The sequence below is a fragment of the Camelus dromedarius genome, chromosome 31, assembly GCF_036321535.1.
Source record: "Camelus dromedarius isolate mCamDro1 chromosome 31, mCamDro1.pat, whole genome shotgun sequence".
NCBI classification, from domain to species: Eukaryota; Metazoa; Chordata; class Mammalia; order Artiodactyla; family Camelidae; genus Camelus; species Camelus dromedarius.
In genome coordinates, this window is record NC_087466.1 from 2,216,181 (window position 1) to 2,242,716 (window position 26,536).

The 26,536-nt window shown below is 52.2% G+C and overlaps 1 protein-coding gene across 3 annotated transcripts in view; it reads left to right on the forward strand.

Annotated features, from left to right (window-relative positions):
- Positions 1-4,282: 4,282 nt before the first annotated feature.
- Positions 4,283-26,536, forward strand: part of MED15 (mediator complex subunit 15) — a 36,104-nt gene continuing 13,850 nt past the window's right edge. For all 3 annotated transcript variants that reach the window (XR_010378539.1, XM_064480990.1, XM_031443196.2), the window contains exons 1-5: positions 4,283-4,432; positions 15,114-15,201; positions 21,689-21,740; positions 22,872-22,901; positions 23,945-24,157. Coding sequence is in view for 2 of the 3 variants with exons in the window: in XM_064480990.1 (XP_064337060.1) it covers positions 4,365-4,432; positions 15,114-15,201; positions 21,689-21,740; positions 22,872-22,901; positions 23,945-24,157 (451 nt within the window). In the remaining variant the exon portion in view is untranslated. The remainder of the gene's footprint in view (positions 4,433-15,113; positions 15,202-21,688; positions 21,741-22,871; positions 22,902-23,944; positions 24,158-26,536) is intronic.

Sequence of the window (26,536 nt, forward strand, 5' to 3'; positions counted from 1 at the left end):
AGTATCTCACAGGAAAAGACCAATGCTCTTGTGTGCAGAACAGCTGGACCACAACCGTCCTAAACAAACAGAAAACAATTAGGAAACTCTTGCAAGGAAATTGGCAGCAAATGGCAAATAGTCTTATTAAAATAAAAAAAAGTCCTACAACGCAGTAAAAGATGTTAAGATTCCAATAGTTAAATGGAAATGAAGATGCATAGTTAACACTCAGAAGAGAACGCGTAACTTAATTGATGAGAGAGAAGCATCAATATCAGTTAAAGTAAAAAATAAAATAGAAATGACAACATGTATCACTTAATATATTTGCAACATAACTGACCAAAAATTATTATGCAGAAGAAATAAGGAACTTTTAAGAATCAATAATTAAAAAGTCAAACAACAAGGTCCTACTGTACAGCACAGGGAACTATATTCAATATCTTAGTATAACAGAATGCAAAAAATTATATATCTACATAAACATATAACTGAATCTGTACACCAGAAATGAACACAATATTGCAAATCAACAATACTTCAATTAAAAAAAATCAGGAAGAACCAGCCAGAAGAATGGTAAAGGTTCTTTATTGGAAACTCACAAAAGAGGAAGTCCCAGTGGGTGTAAACAAAGGAAATAGAGTTCAAGCGCATTAATGATCAAGAAGTGCAGTGCTGCCCCCACATTTTCACACTCTGTTAAAGAAAGAATTGTTCTGACGCTTATTCAAACAGTAAGAAAGACTGTTCAGGAGTCTATTGCAATGAGTTTGTCAGCAGAGGAGAGACCAGGCTCAACTCTGAACACAGCAAAGACAGCTGGGGATTTAAAGGTAAGTAGACTGTCAGTGGATGTAAAATTACAAAAATAATACACCGAGGGTAGGGGGAATCTTGCTAAAGTGGCCTAGTAGGATTATCCAAGGTTGGAGATGGGGAAGTTGATCAGATAGCAAGGGTGGAGGATTCTCTCTGAACTGATTTGGCAGAATTCTTTGCTTAGACCAGGCTAAGTAGGCCAGAAACAGGACAGGTGCCCCAGTCAAGGTTGAGCTAAGAAGAGAGCTCAGAGGAGCCTGACAAAAGTTTGGTCAAGGAGAAAGTCTTTCACATGACTATACATAAGATAAATAAAAAATGTGAAAACTAATGTATGCATGTATATGTATGACTGAAACATGCTGTACACCAGAAACTGACACAACATTGTAAACTGACTATAATCCAATAAAAATAAATTAAAATAGCTTTAAAAAAACGAAGACCTACTGTAGAGCACAGGGAACTATACTCAGTTTCTTGGAGTAACATATGCTGGAAAAGAGTCTGAACAGAAAATGTATATGTGTGTGTAACTGTATAACTGAATCACTTTGCTGTACACCTGCAACTAACATTGTACATCAACTACACTTTAATAAAAAATTAAAAAACAAAACAAAACGAGAGAGTCCTTGCCACTATCAACATGGCAAAATGTAAAATAGGGTGAGATCCAGCTTTGGTTGCTGAGGTGCGAATGTACAAATATTGCTGATGAGAATGTAAACTGGAACAGCCAATTTGGAGCTGGTTTAAAAACATGCCTGCAAATTCTTTGACTCTCCTCCCTTCCAAAGGTAAAGCTCAATCTTCCTCCCCTTGAATGTGGGCTTCTAAGGAACAAAATGAGGCAAAAATAAAAGTGTGTGGTCATAAAAGTCATTGCAGTTTCCATCTTGCTGAGTCTGCAGGAAGTGAGCCACCGTGTAGTGGAGATACTCAAGCCGCCCTGAGGAGGGGCCTGCATGAAACTGAGACCTCTCTCACAACCATAACCAACTGGCCAGCCAGGAGCGGGCTGCCCTGGAAGTAGACCCCTACCTAGGCCGTGGGATGGCTGTAGTCCTTGGAATCCAACATCTGCCTGGAACTTCAAGAGAGACTGAGCCAGAACCTGGCTCATCCTCTCCTGAATTACGGACCCACAGAAGTGGGGAAAGATGATAAATGTTTTTTGTTGTTGTCTTAAGCCACTGGGCTGTGGTGTAACTTGTTATGCAGCAGCATGAGATAACTAATGCCTGGAAAGTGGGTCCCGGTGAGACAAGAAGGAAAGGGGCAGAGCACAGCCATCCAAGGAATGACACAGCAATTAACACCAAGATGGCAGAAGATTCAATTCCCAGTAGGCCTTGAGCTTCATGATAAACTCATTGTGATAGATTAGCATGGTAAGTGACACTCCCACAGGCACCACGACTATTCCTAGGCTGACCATAAAAAGTCAAAAAGAGACAAAAAAGAGTTCCCAACTATTAAAAAACTGAACTTATAATCTTAGTTTATCTAAGACACTCACAGTCCTACAGCAACATTTTAAAAGAATGAGAAATTTTACCTTGACTCCTCTTTGAACTACTAAACACAGCTTAATATACTGTAAATCCTATAAGTTTCATACAAGGTAAGTACGAATCATAACATAAATCTAACCCACCCAGCTAGCTCACTTGGTAGAGCATGAGATTCTTAAAAGAAATCACATCATAGCAGGGCCTCTGCCTGCCTGTCTGTCTGTGAATCTACATGCCATGCTCTGTTGGCCTTTCTAGAACCATAGTGCAGAAGGTGGAGAGTTGACCTGGGGCCCCTATTAACATGCTCACTTGAGTTGGATGCAACGTCCCCGCTTTTTGTCCAAAAACCCCAGAGATCTAATTTGCCAGAGGATTTGACAGTGAGGACTGGCTGTGCCAATGAAGTTATGAGACCAATGTTTTTCAAAAATCAGTGAACGGAATCTGCATATACAAATACGATATAGGATAAATCACAGTCATACCTTTCCGATGATTCAGAGAAACATTTAGAGCTCAACTTAAAAATATTCATGATGATTGCGCAACCTTATGATAATATGAATATACTGAAAAACACTGAATTATACACTTTAAAAGGGTAATTTATATGGTATGTGCATTACATCTTAATTTTATTAAATGTGTGAGAGGGATATAGATAGGGCCCTTCTGATGGGCGTGGACTAAGGGGGTTGCCAAGACACAGACTTTCAGAGCCCAAAATGGGGGAGTCCTGGGCAAACCAGAACAAGTTGATCACCCTAGGTACGGAATTTTTTTAAATTATTTCTGGAGCAGAGAGTATATAGCTCAGTGGTAGAGTGCATGCTTAGCATACATGAGGTCCAGCACCTCCATTAAAAGATAAATAAATGAATAAAAACCTAATTACCTCTCCCTCCCAAAAAAAGCCCCCAAAATGTATTTTTGGGAGGATGAAAGCAAAAATGTTTCAAGATGTGAATAGCTCTCTTGTCAATGCAAGACTGGAAATCTGAGGGCAGGAGGGGCCCCTTTGGGGAATGAGCTTACTCCCTCCTCTCCCAATTCGCCCTCCCGCCAAACTCCTGCCTGGGGCTTGGGGACGAGGGGTGGACACAGCCCTTCCTGGGCCTGGTATTTATTGGCATCAGGAGGTGCAGTTCACTCTCTGTGAGGCCCATCTTGGTGATTGTCCATTCAGCATTTGCGGGCCATTTGAGCTCAGGATTTTTGTCACCTGCCTTCCCTCCCCCAGGGCACAGATCAGGCCCCATAGGTTCAATCTGGCAGAACTTTTACCCTCCTAAAAGTATCCTTAGGCCCCCTGCCCCGTGCTTTCCCCGCCGCCGCGGCCATCCTGCTGGCCTTCAGCTCCCTTGCCTCTTCCACCCAGCAAGCCTGTGCGCCCTCCGCGAGCATCTAGGCTATGCTCTCGGTGAACCCGCACGGTTGTGGGGCCAAACAGGAGCCCATGTCTAAAAGGTAACAAATGTGGTTTGGGTTCCTTACATCCCCAACCCCTACAAAAAACAGCCATTGGTGGGATATGAGATTACAAAAGTCTAACGGGGAGAAGCACTGATGGAAGTGTCTCTGGTCCCTCTTGGGATGCGGCGCTGGAAGGCAGCGCCCGGGAGGCAGGGCCCGGATCGAGGGGGCACAGTAGGTGCGCACAGCATGTTCGATAACGCTCTGATAAACACTCTCCACGGCATCCGCTTAGACAGCTGGGGCCGCGCGCGGCCTCCCCGAGGGGTACGGGTCCCCTGGACTTGGGGGGCCGGCACACAGCAGGGTCGCAGGCCGTACAGGCACCAGGTGCATCTCCCGACCCCCCGGGCGTCCCGCAGAGCGGCGGGGGCTTTGACTTCCGGGCGCCCGCGGACTCCATTTCCCAGAGGCCCGCGCGCGACTCCATTTCCCACAATCCCTGCCCGCTTCCGGCGCGGCCGAGTCGCTGCCGACGGCTTCCGGGTTTGGGCCTGGCGCTGCGGTTGAGGCGGCGGCGGCGGCGGCCGAGCGGGGCGCGGGCGGTGGGAGCGGGGCACCGGCATGGACGTTTCGGGGCAGGAAACCGACTGGCGGAGCGCCGCCTTCCGGCAGAAGTTGGTCAGCCAAATGTGAGTAGGGGCCAGGGAGGCGGCGCGACCCCCGGCCTTCCCTCAGCCCTCCTCGCGGTGGGGGAGGCGCGGCCGGACCCGCGGGGGACCGGGCGCCGGACCGTTGGGGACCCAGGCGCGGCCCTACCCGCTGTCCGCTCGGTTCTCGGCCTCCCCGGCCGCTTGTTAGCGTTCCTGGGCCGAACTCTGCCGGCCGGGGAGCCCTGGTTTGTGAGTCATCGTCATTTGTGTGCTTGGGAGGGAGACTTGGCGCGGCTCTGCGTCCCACTGCGGACGGACGAGGCCCGGGCCGCCCGTGCTGGCTTTCACAGGTCTGCGCGCTTTGCGATTCCTCCTCCAGAGAAGCGCCCCTGGGTGAGGGCGGGTGAGGGCGGGTGGAGGGGGCGGATGGAAGGGGCGAGGGACGAGGAGCGAGGGGCGGTGGGGACGAGAACCTTGGGTGACCCCGCCCCAGATGTGGACTTCGCCGGAGGGTGGCAGGAAGAGGCTGTCAGGAAGCGACCTTCGGTCGGGAGGGGGAGTGAGAAGCCGAGGTTAGTGCCTCCTGCCCAGTCTCAGCTGTTGAAGCCCTCGATGCGGCGGCTGCCGTGCGCCCTCGGCTTCACGTGCGGAACTCCCGCTGCTGCGCACCGGCTGCTCGTTAGTTTAGTCTTCTGGTCTTATGGGACTGGCGGGCTGTGCGAGCGAGGATTAGCCCGAAACACCCCTGCCCTCAGGGAACGCACCGCTGCGAAGGCGGAGTTACAATGGGGTCTTTCTGCCACCTGAATTGACAGTTTGCTTGAGCAGGCCAGGAGCAGCCTTGTGGGGGAGGGGGGCAGGCGACGAATAAACTGAGTCCTCGGAAGACAAGGAGGAGGGTGAAGGGCCATAACTGCAGGCTGAGGACGGGGGAAGTGTGAGTGCCCACTGCATCGGGGGACGTCGTGCTAGTCTGAGAGCTCTGGGGTTTGAGGAGTGAGGAGGCTCAGGAGATGATAACGGGATGAGAACGAGCAAGTGCTGACACGTCAGTGGTGGGAGTGCTACGATGAGTATTTGGCCTAGGGCCTGCTTTGAGGTACTGAGAGTTGGGACATCCCCCAGTCTCCGGAGACAGATCAAGAACAGAGGAGAGAGGCCAGTTAGGCCATTAGCAGCATTTTGAGATCTTGGGGTCTGGGGACCTGTCATTTTTCCTGCCTGTATACCTACTTCTAGAGCACTGCCACGTTGCTCCCTAAAATGGTTGCGGAACAACCTAGTCAGGCAAAAGATGAGAAAGACCTGTGTTAGTTGGCGGTAGGAACTGAAAGAGGAAGATGATTCCAGAGAAAGGGGAGAGTGAGCAGAGACAGTCCTTGATGACTAACTGGATGGCGGGGGTGGGGTGCGGCAGCGTGGAAGGAAGGAAGTGGGGTGGAGGGCCGGGAACCTCTCCGTGCAGTGCAGGGAGTGGGGGCCTTAGCGCTTGTGGCTCTGGACACTGCTGTGGAACAGTCCAGGGACAATTCTGCGGAGGCTGTAGAATCAGTGCATGTTGTTTTTTTGATGCACTCAGGTATCGATAAATAAAATCTTGAGGATTGGCTCGCTTCAAGGCTCCTGTGAGGAAAGCCCCCAGGGCAAAGATTCCTCTTTGAGGAAGCTCAGAACTTAAGGCTGGGAAGAATGAGTTGCCACCCAAGGAAATGGGAAGGGTGAGGTAGTGTCAGAGGGCTGGGAGGATCATTGAAGAGTCTCTGAGTGGACTGGGAGAACTGAGTGAGCGCTTGTTAGTTTAGCCTTCTTCTGTGTCTAGAGAAACTGGGTTCAGATTGCTGCTCATGTATTAGTTTTCTATGGTTGCTGTTGAATTGTGTTGCCTAAAACAGCACATGTTTATTTGACGGTTTCTGTAGATCAGAGGTCTAGGTAGGCCCAGCTGAGTCTTCTGCTTAGGGTCTTAGAGGACTGCAATCAAGATATTGGCAAGAGTGCATTTCTTCCCGGAGGCTCTGGGGTAGAATTGGCTTTCAAGCTCATTCAGGTCACTGGCCAAATTCACTTCCGTGCATTTGTGGGACTGAGGTGTTCTTGTTCCTTACCAGCTCTTTGTCAGCCCAGGGTCAGCCTTTCCTCATTCTCAGAGGCTGCCTCCATTTCCCTCTGGCACTTCCGAAGCGGCCCCTCCAACATAGGTGGCTTCTTCTGCAGCATCTCTGACTTCAGCCAGAAAAAATAATTCTCTACCAAGGGTTTAGATTAGATTGGGCCCACTCGAAAAAGCCGGATGATGTCCCTATTTTGAAGTCTGTAACCTTAATGACATTTGGGAATTCCCTTCTGCTGTATCATGTGGCATATTCCCAGGTTCCTAGGATTAGGGCCTGGGTGCTTTGGGGAGCCCTTCTGCCCACCTCCACTGGATGAGCAGTTTGAAAGGCTGTCTGCCTAGCATCATGTGGGTGTTCTCAGTTCTCAGATTCATCTGTTTTCTCTCCAGGGTTCACTTTGAAAGTCGTGATTCTCGGTGCCTTGATCTATTGCTTTCACAGGGTTAGAAAAGCAGATCTGGGTTAAGGCACCTGACACGTTGTTAATTCTGACTTCTTCCAGTGTTTATGCTGTTGTTTAAAGTTGGCCATCTTGGGAAATGTTTTGAACCCAAGAATTTGCGGTTGACTGAGGGAAGAAGGAGAGCATAGTGAAGCATCAGGAGGTTTCAGCGGGAGGGTCAGCGCTGGTCACCGGCTCCATCTTCACCTGGCCTACTGAGAGAGCAGAGCTACAGACCGGCTCCCGGCCCCCACTGAGCAAAAGCAGTTTTGAGTGGGGCTGGTTCTGAGGGCCTTCCACTGCCTGGCTGAAAACCACAGTGACTCTCTTTAACAGGAGAGCAAAACTCCAGGTGTCCCACTCCGCACCCCCCGTGCCTCACCAAGGCCAGCCTCTCCTCCTACCCGCCTCTCAGATCTTTCAGCTTCTTGAGCATTCCAAATTCTTTCTTTGTTCTCTCCCCTTAAACAGTTTACAATCAAGTATTTAAGGTATTCAGCAGTGAGAAGAAGTCCCCCCACTGTATTCACGACTAGCTCCTTTTCTTCTTTTATCAAATACTCAAGAGCTTTTTCTGCCCCTCTGCCTAATGGGGGTCACCCTTGCTGGTATCTTGTCTGCCAGCCCCGTTGGGATTCCTGTAGGACCCCCATCCTATGAAGCATGGTGCCTGGCGTGTAAAACCCGTACTGAGGAGTGCAAGGGTGTTTTCTTGGAGGAGATGTCGCCCTCACACGACAGTGGCCTGCTTTGCCTGTGCCCATGTGCACTGTGCAACTGGAGCCCGCGTTCTCTCCACTTGTTAGCTGATGACCTTGGATACTTAGCCCTTCTGGGTCATCTCCCTCATCAGTGCAAAGGCGGGGGTCATCTGTCTCACAGGGATGGTGGGAGGGAAAAGGAAGAGACCTCCACCCTATCCCCAGCAGAGGACTTGGGATTCAGTGATGCGTCCCCTGACACTCTCCTGCCCCCTCTGGGGCCCTTGCAGGAGTGGGAGCCTTGGGGAGTGGAGGGGGAACCACTGAGTCTGTTAGGGGGATTGATGACACAGGAGCCTCTGGAGAGGGTCCTTGTAAAACTGTTGGTGGGTTCAGATGGGCTCTTTGTTGAACATCCAGTCTCCCAGAAGGACCCAGGAGTGCCCCCCTTAGGGCCCCTGAGCTGGTCTCTGGGGCCCTTGGGCCCACCTCCTGGGATGGTTGGGTCAGTGTTGGGCACGTCTGGTCGGTTGGCTCCTGGAGAACCAGCCTCGCACCTGACAGAGACGAGGTGAGCAGTGAACGAGCAAAAGGACCCCTAGTCATTCCTCCCCAATTCTTCACAGGTTTTCTGTCATCTCATTCTTGAGGCTCTTATACCTCCCACCCCTCAAAAGAGCAGATTGCACGTTTAGGCAATGTGAAGAAATGTCTATTGGACTGAACAGGGGACGAGACCTGGGAGAGGGCAGCCCCAGAGCAGGGTTCTAGTCAGGGCCAGAAGGGCTAGAGGGAGCCTGGCGCCGAGTGGGGCAGAGGTCAGCCTCCTCTTCGGGCTAAGCCACCAGGGGAGGTGTGAACTCCAGGTTGGGCACAGAGGAGATGCCGAGACTTTGGCCTAGACCTGAAGGAGAAGTCAGTGCTATTTAGCCAGAAACAGAATAAAGCAAAGCAGAAAAGCAGCAGGGAACAAACAACCAAACAGCAGCCTCAGGGGTCTGGAGAGGTCTTCAGAAGGACGTCACGTCTAGATCCTGCCTGTGGTTTCTGGGCCCTCCCACAGGCAGAAGCCGTGAGCCTCGGCCCACCCTTCTCTGGGGCCCAGGCCCTCAAGTCCCTGTGCCTCCAGTGGGATTCTGGACCTTGGTTCCAGTGGGGAAGCTGCTGAGAGCACGCTACTCCCTCCTGAGCCACCTGTCGTCCGTCCACACTGGGCTGATTACTGTGTATAGCCCCCCCGCCTCCCCCCCACCTCGAGTGTCGGGGGCTCCGGGTCCTGCTGGTTACCGCCAAGCCCTGGTGGAGCAACTGGGAAGTGATGGGTGAGATATAGACCCTTCGCTCTACTGCCTCTGGGCCAGACGTTAACGTGACCTGAGGGGACGCGAGCCCTCAGTCATCCAGCTTTGTCCACGGCAGCTGACATGTGGGGGCGGCTGGGCCGAGCCCTCCTGCAGAAGGTGACTCAGAGCTCACCCTGCCTGTGGGTGCGTTTGTTACTCCCGTGTGAGAGGAGGAAACAGGCCCCATTACTGACAGTTACACTGCACGTTACAGAGCAGTCCTTGCTGACCAGAGCCCCACCAGAAAGGCCAGCGCCTTTTAATCAGAAAGAGCCATCACACCTCTTTTGGGGAAGGGAGAAGGCAGCCGCTGGAAGTTAACCTGCGCCAAGTGCGCTGAGAGCGCCAGTGGGAGGAGCCTGCTGCTATGTTAGCAACTCCTTGCAGGTCACTGGGCCCCAAAGAGTGGCTGGCCCACTTCCAAGTCCCTGCTGATCTTTGGCCTTTGCACAGGCCCCAGATGGCCCCACCAGCATCCTTTTGTAGGTGACCCCACCCACCCACAGCTGCTACCTTTGCATCTCCCTTCCTGGCCGGAAGTCTTCCAGCTGTTACTGCCATTCCTGACCAGGCAGCTGTGGCTGGTCCAGGACCCTATTGGGCCTTCCGGGTGGGAAGGCCTGCGACCACGTGATGATTCTCTTGCCACTGTTGTGAAGGGCTGATGGTACCTGCCCCCTGGAAAGTGTTCCTCAGGGCAGTGATCTTGGTTACATTCCCAGAGGGGACCTCTTTGAAGGAATTCTGATGGATTTTTTAAAATTCCAAATAGGAAGTTTGAATCATGAAACCAAGTAGTACAATTTAGAGATCCCATGCCTGTGTGTTCACCACTCAGCTTCAAGCGACACTCTTGCTTTGTGAGCTCCACCCTCTGCCCCCAGCTACTCTAATACTCAGAATGTTCGCGCCGCTGTCTACCACCTGTGGATGCCTTCTCCAGGCACCTCTACACAGTCATCTCATGTGCTTGAGGTGAGCGTTTTATTTCCTCTTGTTAAAAGTTCCATTGTGGCCTTTTCCAGACATTCACTGAGGTCCAAGTAATGGGAAAGTGTGGTTTCCCAGGTACTGGGAAAGTTAGCATCACATGGCCAGTGTTTCACCCATCCCTCCCTGCTCCTCCTGGACTGTTTTCAACCACTCCCCGGATACTAAATGACTTTGACTGTCAGCACTTGAGTGCAGATCTCTGGAAGATAGGGCTTTCCTCCTCTCAGATATTTCATGAAATCATGGGAGGTAAGCATTTTAATATGCTCTTGGGTTGGGACACACTCAGGATTGGAACAGGGCCAGCCACAGCGGTCCTAGGCCTGGAGCCTGGCCTGGACAGGGGTCGCAAGGTCGCTCTAGCACCCTGGTTTTGTTGTGGCCAAACCAGCAGATCAGAGAAAATGAAGAAGCTCGTGTAGTCTTCAGTAGCTCAAATGATGACATGCCCTTCTTTTTTTTGTTTGTTTTTTTTCCGCTAAATATCTTATTTTATTTATTTATTATTATTATTTTTTAACATTTTTGATTGAGTTATAGTCATTTTATGATGTTATGTCAAATTCCAGATAGAGCACAATTTTTCAGTTACACATGAAAATATATATATTCGTTTTCACATTTTTTTTCACTGTGAGCTACCACAAGATCTTGTATATGTTTCCCTGTGCGATACAGTATAATCTTGTTTATTTATTCTGCATATGTTTGTCAGTATCTATAAATTTTGAAATCCCAGTCTGTCCCTTCCCACCTCCCAAATATTTTATTTTTAATTATAAAATATTTCAAATACACGAAAATGTGGGAAATAATATATCCAACAGCTACCCATCAGGATCATGTTTTTAAAAGTCCTCTGATATAATTAAGCACAATGATTTACAGAGAACAAAGACAATGGTCTTACTTTGTTTTCTCTCTTTAATTGACGTACAGTCAATGACAGTGTGTCAATTTCTGGTGTACGGCACAATGCCCCAGTCATGCATATACATACATGTATTTGTTTTCATATTCTTTTTCATTAAAGGTTACTACAAGATATTGAATATAGTTCCTTGTGCTATACAAAAGAAATTCGTTTATCTGTTTTTATATGTAGTGATTGATTGCAAATCTCGAACTCCAAAATTTATCCCTTCCCACCCCCTTTCCCTCCGTAATCATAAGATTGTTTACTACGTCTTCAAGTCTATTTCTGTTTTATAGATGAGTTCATTAGTGCCTTCTTTTTTTTTTAATACTCCACATATAAGTGATATCACATGGCATTTTTCTTTCCCTTTCTGATGGCATGCATGCCTTTCTACCGGCAGCAGGGTCTTCTCTGGGCGTGGTTCTTGCACTGATCTAGGAATTGAGAAATATTGAACATGGAGCTTACTTAAACCAACAGGAGTGTGAGGAGCAGCCATTTTAAGTCTCTTGTGTTTGTACGATTGAAGTATCTTCCTGCAAGACTAAAATACGTCTCCTACATGTGGGTGGATGGTTAAACACTGAAATACGTATTTTTATCTTGTTAAAAAAACACTTTTGTGTGCTTTTAAAAAGTCAAGGAATGGGACGCAGAGGTGTGCTGATGCAGAACGGAGGGAGTTTGGGGTCTGGGATATATGTGTTAGGAAATGTGTTTCCAGATGCCGCAAGGCCGAGGCAGCTGAGCTGAGCTGGTGGCTGAGCTGTCCAGGCCTCAGTACTTCCCACCTCAGAGGTGAATCCCCCTGGACGCTGGGGCAGGGTGGGGAGTAGACCACCGAGATGGGAAGGCAGGCGAGCTGGGGAGGACGGGTGCCTGGGGAGCTGTGGGACCCTCGTGGGTCAACGTCGGTGGGGGCCGCCAGCTTTGGTCCCCAGGCTGACGGGGTGGGAGGGGCTGGCCTTTGTGCTGTGGTCTTCCAGGGGGTCTGTGCGCAGTCTGGAGGTACATTTTGTCATTTCATTTTTACTCTGTCAGATTAACATTTGCACAGAGGTTTTAGAAGTCAGGAAATGAAGAGACGGACTAGGGGTTGTGGTGGTTCCTTGGGTGGCGCATCCTCCCAGTGGCCCTGGGCTCTCCTCTGCCTAGCTCCCGAGTCATCGGTGAGGAGTTTGGGCTTCTGGTGACACAGCTGTTCTCTCTGCTTCTCCCACCTTCTGCCAGTGGGGTACCTTCTGGGTGAATTGATGAGGAAGCCTGTGTTTTCAGCCTGCACGGACGATGTTCACAGCTGAGCATAGGGTGTTCTGTGATGCTTTTTACCCCTAACAAAAAACTGCCTTCTTAAAAATGCGCCTTCTTTTCTGTGTGCCTGTGGCTGGGTCTTCCCCTGACTTGGGTTATCTCGCACTCAGTGCTGCCCCCCTGGCTGACCTCCCATCTGGGGCCTCAGGGGCTGTGGCGGCCCGGGTGGGGCCCCTCTCCATGCTGGTCTCCAGAGTTGCTGGGCTGTGGGGGCTCTTGTTTCCCATACCCTCGGCTTGCTTTGTGGTTCATTTCTTCGTTCTGCCAGCTTCCAGGAAAGGGGCTCGAGGGAGTCTATAGTTTCTGGAGGCTGCGTGGCCTTGGATGCATGTGGACCTCTAGGTGGGAGGTGCTCCCTACATAAGAAGCCTGTCACCACCCGACCCCAGCCCCTTTTCCCCGCTGCTGTGGGGACGCCGGTGCTTCTCCTCTGGTGCTTCTCCTCTCGGAGTTTCAGGGCGGCTTCCCTCACTCCCGCAGCCACGTGATGGTCCAGGGAAAGTTCCTCAGTCATTTCACGGGAGTCTCAGCCCCTCCAGCCCTGTTCTGGCTCCCCCTCCCCGCCTTGGAAGCTGCCCCCCTCTGGCCCTCGTCTCCTTTTCTTCATCTTGTACATCCTGTCACCTGTGTCTGCCTTCTAGCTCTGCTCTCTGGGAGAGTTCTTCAGTTTTATCTCGGACCTTTCACTTCTAACATTTAATATGCTTTTATTTGTAAGAACTTTTTTTGGGGGGGGTAATCTGATTTTTCTGGTTTTATAGCATCTTGTTCTTGTTAAATGGATGCAGTGTCTTATCTGTTTGGATAATAAAGATAGTTTCTTGATGTTTTCTTCCTTCTGCAGAGTTTCTTTTGGCTCCAGATGACTCTTTTCTCTGGGGTCTTTGTCTGCCATGTTAGGGGGCACTGAAGACAAGTGGGATCAGACATTCAGGTTCAGTCCCTCTTTCCAAACTGGAGGTTCATATCTCATTTAATTGTATTTTTAAAATGAAGTTGTTGCAGGGAGCGTATTTACTTGGATTGTGACTTAAGTGAGTACCTCACCCGTCTTGTGGTTCTGTTCTTTTCAGAGAGGACACCCATCTTACGTTGGAACCTGTGTGTTTTTTGTTTCAACTGATCCCTTATCATCCTCCTCTCCTAAGAGACTATAATAAACCAAAATTACAGAGTGAAATGTAGGTCCTTCCTGAATTGGAGATATGAGACCCGTAGACGTGATAAGAATCAGTCAAAGTGGTGTTCCCTCCCAGGGCCGATGTGGCGATTTGCTCTCCTGGTCTGTCTTCACTTCCTGGCCCATCCTAGGCGGGCTCATGGGATTCCTTGATGCCGGGGCAAGCCGAAGCTTTAGGCTGGCCTCATCCATGGGCTGCCTGGGTCCAGCTGGCACCTGGGGAGATGGGAACAGTTCTCTCTTGGGCTGGCCTGAGCTGTGTTTTACCAAACAGACAGCACCCCAGGCTGTGCCACCACCACGGGAGCTCGCCGGGCCGTGGCACAGGCCCTGGGGTTGGGGGAGAGGGGCAGGGGGTGTGCCACCGAGGGCCAGACACCATTTCCTTATCTCTCTGGTTGGTGGCTGATAAACATGTAGTTAGGAATCTTTTTTAAATCTGGTAAAAAATCTGGCCAAGGTGTCTGCTTTTGGTGACGTGCTTGGGAAAGCTTCCTCCTCCCAGTGTTGGACATGTCATCTGGTGCTGTTGTGATTTGGGAGCTCACACCCACACCCGCTGCAGGCCCCTGCCCCAGGTGGGTGAGCAGACTGCACACCTGGCAGCACCTTACCAGGAAGTGGCCCCTGGGGTTGGGCAGAGCTGGCAAAACCTCTCACCCGTGAGAGTTCAGTGGGTTGATGGGTGTTGTGGTTCCCAAATCACGGCTGGTTTCCTCTGGGCGGAATGTAGGTCTTGGGCTGTCTCTTCCTCCAGCCAGGAGGCAGGGGTTCCAAGCTTGTGTTGAATGAGTTCTGTAGCACTGTGGTGGGCAGCACCACTTTCTGTTTCTCATATGTCAGTACAGATTGACCCATCTCTTAGCACTTGGCCGCCTCTTTGGGATTTCTTTCAGTATCACAGATGTGGTCCTGCAGCCCGTGCTCACACTCCTCCTGTACCCAGGGTGTGCGTATGTATGGAGCCATCAGAAAGCTTTCTGGCAGCAGCCGGACTGGAATTCCCTGGGGTGAGGTGCTGGGAAGACAGGCAGGGAGACCCATCCTGGGGTTGTGAGTAGATCAGCCAGACCCTGGAACCCGAGCCTGGGATGCCCCTCCCCTTTCTTACAAACGCACGCCTGTCCTTGTCTTCATGTGGGGGTGTGCTACCCAGTTAGCTGTGTGCACGGCTCTCTCCCTGCGGAGTGCTCAGATTCCATCTCTTACTGTAGCGTGTTGGCATCAGTGTGCTGTTTCTCCTGCCCCAGCTGAAAGTTGCTGAGGTCAGACTTGGAGAATCTGCGTGTCCAACACTGGGACCTTTGCCTTGGGAGGGGCTGAGAGATGACTCGTGTGGCCCCTCCATCTTACAGAGGAAGAGTCGGAGCATGGGTCCCCTTGCTCTTGATGCCAGAGTTGGGTGGGGACCCAGGTCACTCAGGGCAGGAAATAGGCCAGCAGGCCATTCATCTGCCTCTGTGCTGGTTGTGAGCAGTCCCTGGGCCTGGCCCCCTGCCCGCTGGAGCCGGGGAGGCCGCCGTTCCTGGTCCCCACCTTCGTGGCCTGGCCCTGCTCTCCTTTGCTTTGTGGCCTTTCATCGCTATCCTGAGGGCCCCTCCCTCATGCCCCTCCTGGACCTCAGCCAGGCTGGGGAGCCAGCCTGGGGCAGCTGCTGTGAAGGCCTACTGGCCAGGAAGCCCGTGTGTGTCAACCTGTCTTCTCCTTTGTGTTCCAGCGAGGACGCCATGAGGAAAGCTGGTGTGGCCCACAGTAAATCCAGCAAGGACATGGAGAGCCACGTGTTCCTGAAGGCCAAGACCCGGGTAAGGCCCTGGGGCAGTCCGCCTGCAGGGATGGGGACAGGGTACGAGGCAGGCTCTGGATGCCTCCACCCGGGCAGTGAGGCTGGGGGCTGCACACTGTCAGAGCGCACACCGTCAGCGCGCACACCGTCAGCATCCTCCGCGGCCCTCTGTGGGTCCTCCTTTGGGTCCACCATGTGGATGTGTGTATGGGAGGGATGGGGTGGGCACTTAGGATGCAGGCCCAGCCTCTGACCTCTGCTGGCACCCTCCTTCATGGCTGGGTGCTCTCCCGCCCCAGCTGCTCTTGTTGGGGATGCCGAGTGCCCTGAGTAAGAGTGGGCTCTGGCCTCAGGCTCAACCCTCCCTCCTGGGGGTCTCACCTAAGCCCCACGGAGCCCTGACACTTGGGCCCAGAGGGATTCCTGTCCCCTTTTGTTAAATGATGAGGGTGATGCTCATGGCGGGTGAGGGCTTGAGTGAGGACCCAGATGGGGGAGCGTCGCAGGTGGAGAGGTGGCGGAGGGTTCCCATGTGAGCTCTCTTGTGAACTGGGCGGGCTTCACGTGACCACCCCCTTCATCCGTGTGTTCGCCTGGGGGCAGAGCTGGTGGAAGTAAAGCAGAACAGGCCTGGAGATGCTATGTGGCCTGTCAGATGACCCAGCCTGTGTTCTGCACCCACCCTGCCGCTCATCGGGTCAGCACTGTGCACCTAGTGCCCAAGTGCAGGGTTGGGGTTCTGGGACTCACTGTGTGTCCAGAGTTAAAAGCACATTCTCTTTGTGGCCCTTGGCTACTGGTTTAGGTAAATGAACTGTCAAGTCAGAGAGAGGTCAGCTGGGGAAATCTGAGCATGCTCTGAACGTGTGGATGAGGTGAACATTTTTTGAAATGGAAAGGTAGGGATTTCTGGCCCGAGAAAGCAGAGTGCAAAACAAGCCTTCTGTGTGATCTGGGCTTGGGGTCAGAGTTCACGTGAGTCCAGGTGGGTGCCCGGAAGAGCTACAGGAGTATGTGGACCGAGGTGGGCAGCTCTGTGCCGGGGACGTAGATCAGCATTGTCTTCTTTCTGTAATGACTTTACTGAGATCTAATTCGTACACTGTATAATTCACCCATTTAAAGTGTGCAGTCCAGGGGTCCTTAGTACAGCCATCACCACAAGCAGTCTTAGAGCATTAGAGCATCTTAGAGCCTTGTCTAGAAGAAACCGAGACCCGATAGCCCTCACTCCGCATCTGCCCTTAGCCCTGGGCAGCCACTTACCTGCTTTTTGTTGCTATGGATTTGCCTGTTCTAAACTTTTTGTGTAAATATAATCGTTCAGTATGTTTTTGTGATTGGCTTCTTTCATTTAACATAATATTTCCAGTGTTCATCATGAACTGTGTACTTTATTTATTCCTTTTTATTAACAAATAGCATTCCATCGTATGGATTATACCACATTTTATTTATCCATTCCTCAGTTGATGGACATCTTGAGTGTTCCCACTTTTTGGCTGTTACAGTAATGCTGCCATGAACATGTGTGTACCAGCTTTCCGGGTGACACATTTCCATTTCTCTTGGGTCTGTACCTGGAAAAAGGAATTCTGGATCATGTGGTGACTCTGTGTTTAACCTTCGGAGGAACTGCCAGACTGTTTGCAGAGCAGCGGCACCATTTCCCATTCGTGCGTGGAGTGACGAGGGGTAGTCCCTCCACTCCTCGTCAGTACTTGTTACTGTCTTTTGTATCAGAGCCATTGTAATCGTTGTGAAGTGGTATCTGATTGTGGCGTTGATTTGCATTCTCTGATGACTCATTGTGTTTATTTGTCATTTGTATATTTTCTCTGGAGAAATATTTATTCAGATCCTTTGCCCATTTTAAAATTGGGTTGTTGGTTGTCTTATTGTTAGATTGTTAGAACTCTTTATAAATTTTGGATTCAAGTCTCTTATTAGATACATGATTTGCAAATATTTGGGGGGATGAGATAAGAACTTTGAGGGTTTATTGAATTATTTCAGCTTTTGAAATGCACAGCTTGTTGGTCAGTATTGTTTGTTGTCTGTGGCTTTATAGGGAACTACCCCAGATGTAGTGGCTACAGAAATGAGTTGCTGTTTCTCCAGATCCTGTGGGCCAGGGTTGAGATGCAGGGAATTGTCCCATTGGCCACTTTGCTGGTCTCACCAGTGACTCTCAGACAGCCACATCCAGCTGGGAGCTGTGCTGGGCAGGAGGTCCAGAAAGGCCTCACTCACGTGTCTGAACATTGGCTTTCTCGATGTGGCCGCCACTCAGTGTCTCTGGCAGTAGAGCCAGGACTTCCGCATGGCCTGGCGGCTGGCTTCCAAGTAGGGGGAGTGGAAGATGTCAGTCCCCAGTGTCCTCGAGTGTCACTGGGTGGGAATGGTCTCACCTTTGATGTGCTGCAGCCTGTGTACAGGGAGGCAAATGGTCGTTGGCTGCCGTCTTGGAGACAGGCCACCACAGAGACCCTCTTGGCAGTAGGAGGTAAACTCCTCTCCTAGGGGGCACCTAGCAGCTCAGCAGCCCCCCAGAGCCTTCACCTGGGACCTTCTGCAGCCCCTACAGCTCACCTTCATAACTGCAGTCTCATTTCCTTGAGTCAGGCTGGTTCTGAATCCTTCCCTTCAAGAGGAGGCCCTGACTGTTGGGAAGAGAGGTATTTCTAGAAAGGTGTGAGGATGTCCTGGGTCGTTTTTGGAGAGACAGACATACTGCGTGGGCACTCTTGTCTGATGTCCAGCTCCTTGGTCCTGCTGGAGCCCCTGAGGAGCGGGTGCCCTCCGTGCAGGAGGCCCTTCCTCTAGGGCAAGACTCTGGAGGGACTCTGCAGGCAGGTGGCATCCTGGACATGCTTGTCACCAGCCTCTCCTACCTGAGACCCCTTCAGAGTGACTGTGAAAGGACTTCAGAGGTGGAACCTGGAGCAAGGGAAAGGGTCAGAAAGAGTGATTTCTCTGTCTCTGGACCTGGGGAGGGGCTGGGAGGAATCCTGGCAAGCTGGTGGATCCAGAGGTGTCCACCCTGAGGGAACCTGTGGCTCTAATGGGCATGTCAGGCTGCCTGATGTAGACCCCAGGGCGAGGAAAGCCTGGAGTGCTCTTGTGTAGAAGAACTCGCTGAGTCCACTGCCCGGTGTGCTGGCACTGCAGGCAGAGCCGTGTCCATCCTGTCACTGGCTGGCTCCACGCCTAGGGCCTGGGCCTGGGCCCCCCTGTAAAGTGATGTCCCCTTGCAGGGTCCCATGAAGCAGGCACAGTACCGCTCTCCCTAGTTTGCAGAGGGGGAGGCTCAGGTACACAGAAGCCAGGTGACTTGCCCAGGAGGTCACCCAGCCAGGTGCAGGTGAAGCTGGGGGCCCCCGGGTAGTCTGGGCTCAGCGCCTGCACTCTCAGCCCTGTCCCTCTCTTCCTCCCGTCTGGCAAGGTGACAGACACCCACTTTAGTTCCTGCAGGTGGGACTCCTCTCTGCCTGAAGGAGACAGAGGGAAACAAAATCAAGTGTTCTTGGTAGGGGGGTTGCGATAACAGCCACTCTAGGCCCTCGCGCCAGCCTCCTGAGGAGTCGGGGAGATTTGGTCTCCGCCAGAAGGGAGCAGCTGAGGACCTGGGACCTGCGTGGGCACGGCAGCAGCACGGGGAGAGGCTTCTCACAGTGTTGGCTCATCGCTTGGTTGTTTTTAAATGAAACTTACCTTGTACACATGCCAACTCTTTTGCACATAACATGGTATCATATGAAAGTTGTGCATGTCTCTGATTTACAGTGTAGATGTGACATGTAGACCCGAGTCCCTGTAGTGGGGGGCGGGGTGGGGGGCCCAAGGTGAAACTTGGTCCAGGGAGGCTGAGAGCATCAGAAATGGGAAGCTGCCTAGAGGCTAATAAAGAGGAGGACCTGAGCTGCCCAGCAGCCGGCGGGAGTCACAGGGCAGGAGCACTGCCGGGAAAGGAGGAGGAGGCTACGCCTGTCTGGTACAGAAGACGCTGTCCTCCCTTCAGTCTTTCTTAAGGACTTCGTGAGCCCCGGGTCAGGCTTTTGACTGAATCTGAATACATCTTCTGCTGTCCGCACTTAATTGGAGCCAGATATTGGAAGAGAAAAGCACAGTTATATCCATTGAAAAATGCGAATACCTGAAAAGGCTACATTTTCTTTTCTTTGGTGGGGGAGGTCATTAAATTTATTTATTTATTTTTTAGTGGAGGTACTGGGAATTGAACCAGGACCTCATGCATGCTAAGCATACACTCTACCACCGAGCTATACACTATCCCCCGACTAGCATTTTCTTGACAGCTGCTGGAATCTGCTGGAAAGGCTTGGATGCAGCCGGTTCCTGACAGGTCCAGGGGCCCTTTTCCTGCCCCTGCTCTGTCTGAAGGATGACCTCCGGGACTCCTCCTGCACCCCCCAACTCTGGTCAGCGTGCTTGCTCGGAAGCTGCCTTGTAAATGCTGACCCTTTGGTTTTCAGTAGCTCTGTTTTTAGGAGCACATACTGAGCATCCTTTATCAGCATGCTGTCTAGTCCTCATGACTTTCTCCAGTTGACCAGTGAGGTGTAGGGCAAGTCAGTGGGGGCACGGGGTGCTAGATTGCTTTCTCCTTGCCATCTAATTTTTTAATTGAAACTGGGTAAGGAGCCCATTGTCATTTTTTTATTATTCATTTTTGTATGTCTAAAATAATGTATAAAAATAAAATGTTAAAATATGTGAATCACAGCACAGTGCTTATCAAAGTTCCTGTGTTGCTGAGAACACTGGCTCTGGAGTGCCTGCTCTGGGACTTGGTATATTTTTCAATATGTGGAGAAAACTTAAGACTTTGTAGAAACTAACAAGTCCCATGCCAGGGGAGGTCAGTCAGGCCGGGAGGAAAGCAGCTGGCCCTGGGGGTCAGAGTCGCCCTCAGTGTAGACCTATGGCCTTGGCAAGGATTTTGGAGATGTATTTAACCCTCAAGAACACCCTCAGTGGCAGTGTGACTCCCCATGCCCACTTCTGTCAGCTGATCACTCCTGGGCACCCGGCTCAGAGCAGCCTCAGCGGAACTGAGGATGCCCTCTGCCTGCCCAGCTCAGAGAGCTCGGTCCTGGTTCGGTGCCAGGGGCTTTGGGAACATGGCCCTGAGCCCCATTCATTGTACCTTGTGTTGGAGTAACTGTGTCTGGCTGCTTTTTCAACCTGCGTCCTCCTGTTTCACTTTTTATGAGAGCGGACAGAGCTCAGCAAATTCTCCTATGGTTTCTCTGACCTCAAAGATGGCCCAAGGCCTTAACGAGACATCAGACATTGAGCTGGCCAGCCCCTTGTCCTCGACCCCCTGTCCTTAGCCACCTCGTCCTTGATCCCTTGTTTCTGGGCTCGTGCTATCCCCTGCTTTTCTTGCCCCACTTGCCACCCTGCTCTCCTCCAGAGACCAACCTCATCAGCTGACCTGGGGGGCCCTCTCCCAGGAATGGGTGGGGGCCATGGAGGGTTGGGCATGTTGGCCTTCCTCCCCTGGGTCCCTTTGCTGCAGCAGAGCCTCCCTGCCCTTCCTCTGTACCTGCCCTGCGGCCGCCCCAGGCCTGTATCCGCCAGAGATGAATTGGGGCTGGAGGATGAGAGAGCGTGCTTCCCTCTCTCCTGTAGCTCCCCTCGAGGTGTTCTCACGATGGTTCACTCTGTCCCTGGGCTTGTGGGCTGCCCAGTGTCCTAGCACAGGAGCTGCAGCTGGTTGTCCCGCCAGCCTGCTGTCCCTTGGACTCAGGGTCGCAGTGACTTAGGAGGGGTGTGTGAGCAGGTGGGGCTGAAGGCCCTGCCCTCTGCCTGCTTTGCCAGGACGGCCCAGCGTCTCTGAAATAAGATTTGATTTATAAACATCCCTTCGTTGACCTCAGGACAAACTCAAAGTAGTGATTTCCCTGAAGTAGATGTCCTTGGTTACAGCAAAGACAGTTCGTGGAAGGCAGGCCTTGTAGGCTGTTCCAGAGATGTGGCTTCCAGAGCCCAGAGGGCCCTCAGTGGTGGCCTTCACCTGCCTCCCCTGAGTGGCGTTGTGCCTTCCCCTCAGCTGTGCAGTAAATTTAGATCAGCACAGGGCTTTTAGCGCAGCCTGGCGCTTGTTCAGATTTGCATGCGAGCACGACCTCAGCAGTGAAAAGCAACAGGCCGGCCTTAAAAGCGAACGTGCTTTGGTACAATTAGAGCAAAGACACTGCAATGCGTGTGCCCTCAGGCCCTTCTGAGGAGCGGGGTCCTGAGCCCCACACGGCCCTGGCTGGGGTTCCCAGCTTGCAGGGAAGCAGCAGCTCCTAGGGCCTTGTACCTTCTTGGTTTTCTGTTTGTGCCTTTTGTTGGCCTGCGGGAGCCTCGCACGGAGGCCTGTCTCCATCCTGGGAGGGGTCCAGGCATCGCCCTGGGGAAGGGCCTCTGCTGGGGGCAGAGCAGAGTGTCTCTTCGCCACCTGGGATTAAACTGCTTCCTGTTTTTACTTTTAGGACGAATACCTTTCCCTCGTGGCCAGGCTTATTATCCATTTTCGAGACATTCGTAAGTAAACTTCACGTCTCTGGGTGGTGGTGGTCGGCCGCTGGGCCCGAGGTGGGATGTCTGTGAGCAGCGCCTGCTTCTGGGAGGCTCTTCATTGCTTTGCATTGGATTCCACGTCTGCCATCCTCCCAGAGCATCAGCCTCAGACATGCTGATTTTGGCGTCCAAGCGGTCTAAACCGGATTGCTCTTCCCGCCTGTCTGTTTATTCTCCCTTTTCGAAGGACTGCTGCTTTCATCCCTAGGCCATCCTTAAGTAAGCAGAGTCCACCCTGAACACTTTCTTCCCTAATTGTTTTTGTTGACCTGGGGAGCCTGGACATAAACATGTGTTACTGTCAGGCTGGAAGTTTCTGGGGCCAGCTTCTCCAGGGCCGTCCCTCGCTCCCTGCCCCGTGAGATGCCCAGGGCCACTGTGCTCCTGTCCGCCAGCCTGCAGCCCTGTGGCTCTTCAGAACTCCTGTGTCACTGCAGCCAGGGTCGGGGCTCAGTGGTCTTTTGTGTTGGGCCTATCTGTGTGGACACTGTGTTCCTGAGTGACCGCGGTCTCTCAAGGACACCAGCCTCCTGGGCACTGTGGGGTTTCCACCCTGGCTCCTCCCTCCTGCCTGCATTTGCGTGACCACGGGAGACAGCTCTGCCCCGCTCCCCACGCAGCCAGTCCATGGAGCTGCTGCTCCTGTGGCTGTAGAGGCAGCTACAGCCTGAGTGTCAGTCATCTCCCATGGAGGGAGAGAGTCCCTGCGTCCCTACGGGCTGTTGCTTCTTTCCACACTGACTTTTTACTGGGTTGAAGCTGGGACCTGGGAGGGATGGGGCCCAGAGCAAGCCTCTGCCTGGGGCAAGGATGCAAGGCTTGGGCTGACTGTGGGTGCTTCTGGACCCTCTTCCCCAGGCCTCCTTGTGTGTCCATGCTGCAGGGGGTGGGACACACGCACACATGTGTTCATGCACATGTGCACACACATTCTGAAGCTCTGAGGTATGTTTTGTCTAGTTTCTAGGCAGAGTCAGCTTAGTTTTAGCAAATGACGTCTGGGCGAATGCCTTCAGAATTGACTTAGCATGGAAGTATGTGGTTATTTAAAACTTTGTTTACTTTGGTTTTTTTCTTTTTTTTTTTTAAATATAGATAACAAGAAATCTCAAGCTTCTGTCAGTGGTAAGAGTTTTTCCTTTTTGAATGAAAGTTTTTCCCAACTTTGGATCTGGGGTGGCAGGAGTGACAAGGTGGATGCTGTGTGTGCCTGGGATTGAGCTGTCTCTAGAGGAAAAAGTTTCTGGAAAGACCCTGGTTCCGTGGGAACCAAGAGCTCCTGGCCCTCCGCCCACCTTCCTCCCAGCACCACCCCTCCCCCTCCACCCAGCAAAGAGGATGAAGTCTCATGATTGCTGAGATACTGTCCAGAATTATGGGCTCTCTGGAGAACTGTTATGGTATATTCAGTGTAATGATCTGTGGTGGTAATTCTCAGAGAATAGCTATGAATTCACTTTCTCATGTTACAGAGTTTCTTTGTAAGTTAAAAATTATTATTCAGTTTTTAATTTCAAGCGTTTATCATATGACACCCCTGTTTCTTTAGCCCTGGTCTTGCCGAGTGAGCAGCCAGTGAAGGCGTTTAGCATATCCAAACAGCCAGCTAAACTGCAGCCTGTCAGGCAGGGAGCTGCCTAGCCTGCTGTCTCTCCATAGGCGGCGGAGCCACAGGGGCCGGGTGCCCAGGGGCCTGGGGGCATGGGCAGTGATTGTCAGCCAGCTGGCCCAGGGTGGCCAGGGAGACCCCTCCTGCTCACTTTCTCTGGTTCTTGGGGTTCTTACCTGAAAACTGCTTCTCTGCGGGGTCCTGCCCAGACTTAGCAGAGGTGGGCTTCTGAGGTACAAGGGGACTTGTAACCTCCCTGGGAGAAGATCTGCCCCTGCCCCTGTGAAGAAAGACCCTTGTCCCGCGTTTTCTTTGAAATTCCCAGCTGTGTGTCACCCAGCTGGAGAGCAGGGCTCCGGGTCCAGGAGAGTGACAGGCACTCCAGTGTCCTGGCCGCTGGCGTGTGGCAGGCAGTTGTGCCAGGGTTTGGGGGACTTCCAGAGCTCCGGCCTCTCCCCGCCTGGGGCGCGGAGGGAGTGGAGCCTGGAGGCGGAGGTGGTGTGGCTCGGGGAGGCTGCCGGCCGGCAGAGCCTGGGACGCTGTGCCCTGTCTCCTGCAGACCCAATGAACGCGCTCCAGAGCCTGACGGGTGGGCCCGCCGCGGGAGCTGCTGGAATCGGCCTGCCTTCTCGGGGCCCAGGACAGCCGCTGGGCGGGATGGGGGGCCTTGGCGCCCTGGGGCAGCCGATGCCCCTCTCGGGGCAGCCACCTCCAGGCACCTCAGGGATGGCGCCCCATGGCCTGGCGGTCGTGTCCACAGCAGCTCCACAGAGTAAGTACCGCACTGCTCAGAGAGGCATCATATTCCTTTGTTTAGTAAGGTGTGGGTGAGGAGAGTGGGGAGAAGAGTCCCAAAAGGGTTGGGGCGCTGAGGCCCACTGGCCCTGGGCACAGCAGTGCGCTCAGATGGGGACGGTTGGCCCGGGACCCCTTTGTAGGGGCTGTGCTCTGTAGTCAAGATAGAAACAGTTCTGTCTCGGTGTTTGCAACCACAGTGTTGTCAGAACCCCTGGACTCCAGCCTGCCCCAACCTGGGGACTGTCCCTTCCCGTGCTTCCCTGGCCCCTGCCTGCATGGCTGTGGCTTGCTGCCAGATTCCCTTTCTGCAGGAGGCGCCTGGCCATCCTTGTGCTTCTCTTCCCCAGTGGTAGGTGGCATCTTAGACGTCACCGACACATGGAGTAACCCTCCCCACAGTTGGCAGGCACGAGGCACCCATCCGCCACCACCATGGGTGGTGCCTTCCCTCCAGCCCTGAGCCTGGCTGCCACTGGTCTGCTCAATGCCTCTATAATTGTCACTTTGCCGATGTTACATCCGTGGAATCATACAGTATTTGACTTTCTGAGATTGGCTGCTTTCATTTGGTGTAACACTCTTGACATCTCCGGGTTGCGCTGGAATTTGTTCCTGTGCACTGACGAGTGGGCCCCCTGGACTGGCTGTTCCGCGTTTCCCTGTCCAGTCTCCCTTGAAGGGCACTTGGGTTGCTCAGCTGTGACAAGTAAAGCCTCTGTGGCCACTCGTGTACTTGTGCTTTCTCGCATGCTCCTGTCGGCCACCCCTCGCGGGAGCCCAGGGAAAAGGACAGTGGCTGCCCGCCACCTGGCACAAGCACTGAGTGCTGTGCCGGGTGTCCTGGTGTGCCGGCGCTGCCTTGTGCCTTGCTCTGTCCTCGCGCCCCAGCCGCCCCTCGTCCCTTCTCCCTGTGGACGTCTTGCCATCTGACCACTCGCCCATCACTTGGTTCTGTATCTGAGCTCCGGTGTCCATCTTGTCTTGTCAGGGCACACACATACACGCACACATGGGGCGGGATGCTCAGAAGTGTCTGCTCTGGCTCCTTCCGTTATACTCTGGTGCAGTGGTTGAATTTCTTTTCATCACAGACGTAGCTTTTATAATAAAACTAGTTTAGAACGTATTAGTTTCCGATGCTCCCATGGTTTGTCTTGCAGTCTCTCCCCTAGGACTTTGTCAGTTCAGGGCGAAGCTTTGGTCAGCTGCCTGCATCCTTCCTGGTTTGACCTTGGACCAAATCCTGTTTTCAGCTTCTGAGGTGGGGGTTGCAGTGGGTCTCTGCTTTCATGTCCCGCTGCCGCTTCTACCAGACACCCTCCTGCCCTGCCTGTGACCGCTTGCCACCTGGTCTACCTGAAACAGATGTAGTGGCCCATTGGGTGCCTGCTACCCCTTTCTGACACCTCCACACACTGCTGTGTGATGAAGGCTGCTTCAGGCCTTAGTGTCATGCCCCTAGAGGGCAAGTCCTGGGTCAGAGGTGGCCAGGGCTCTTGAAGGGCAGTCCAGAACCCACTGTGCATCTCAGGTGACCTGGGTTAGTCGCAGGAGGCACACTGCGACTGTTGGAGAGGCTGGGGTTGGGATACAGGGTTGGAAGCCACACTTACTTTTAACCTCTATGCGTGTTTGTTTCTAGATGAATTTTAACATCGTGTGTGTAAAACCAACTTTAAAATAAGCCCTATTTCTGGCTATTTGATAGACTGGGGGCTGAGGACCATCCTCCTCCTGACATAGCCATTGTTAGACATGGCCTTGGGGTGCTTAACCAAATAAAGCCTGGAATTCCAAGTCAGTGAGCCTGCATCATGCATGACCATGCAGATCTGAAAAGTAACCAAGTAGAACTTGCAGAAATGAGAAATAAAGTTATTGAAAGAAGAAAAGTGTGGATGAATCAACAGGCAATCAGATATAAAGCCTGGGACCTTCGCTAGATGGTTTTTTAAGGACATACTCTTTTTTATTTTTTTCTTCACCATTTCCTCTTACCTCTCAGACCATCCTTCCCAAGATACCAGGTGTAAATGGAAGGAGAAACATTTCCCACATAAGGGAGTAAACACGCATAAATCTAAACCAGTGATTGTCAGCGATTCTGCACCCTGTGGGGGATTTGGCAATGTTTGGAGACATTTTGGCATTACATCAGGGGTGCTGCTGGCAGCCAGCGGGCAGAGGCCAGAGGTGCCATTGAGCTCTTCCGTGCATGGATGCCCCCCCACAGGGAATAGCTGTCTGGCACAAAGTGTCAGGAGGTTGTAAATCCACATATAAACAAAAATTATCTTAAGATAATCCTCAGAGCTCACCTCCTCTCTTTGCAAGCTCTGGAATTTTGAGTCAG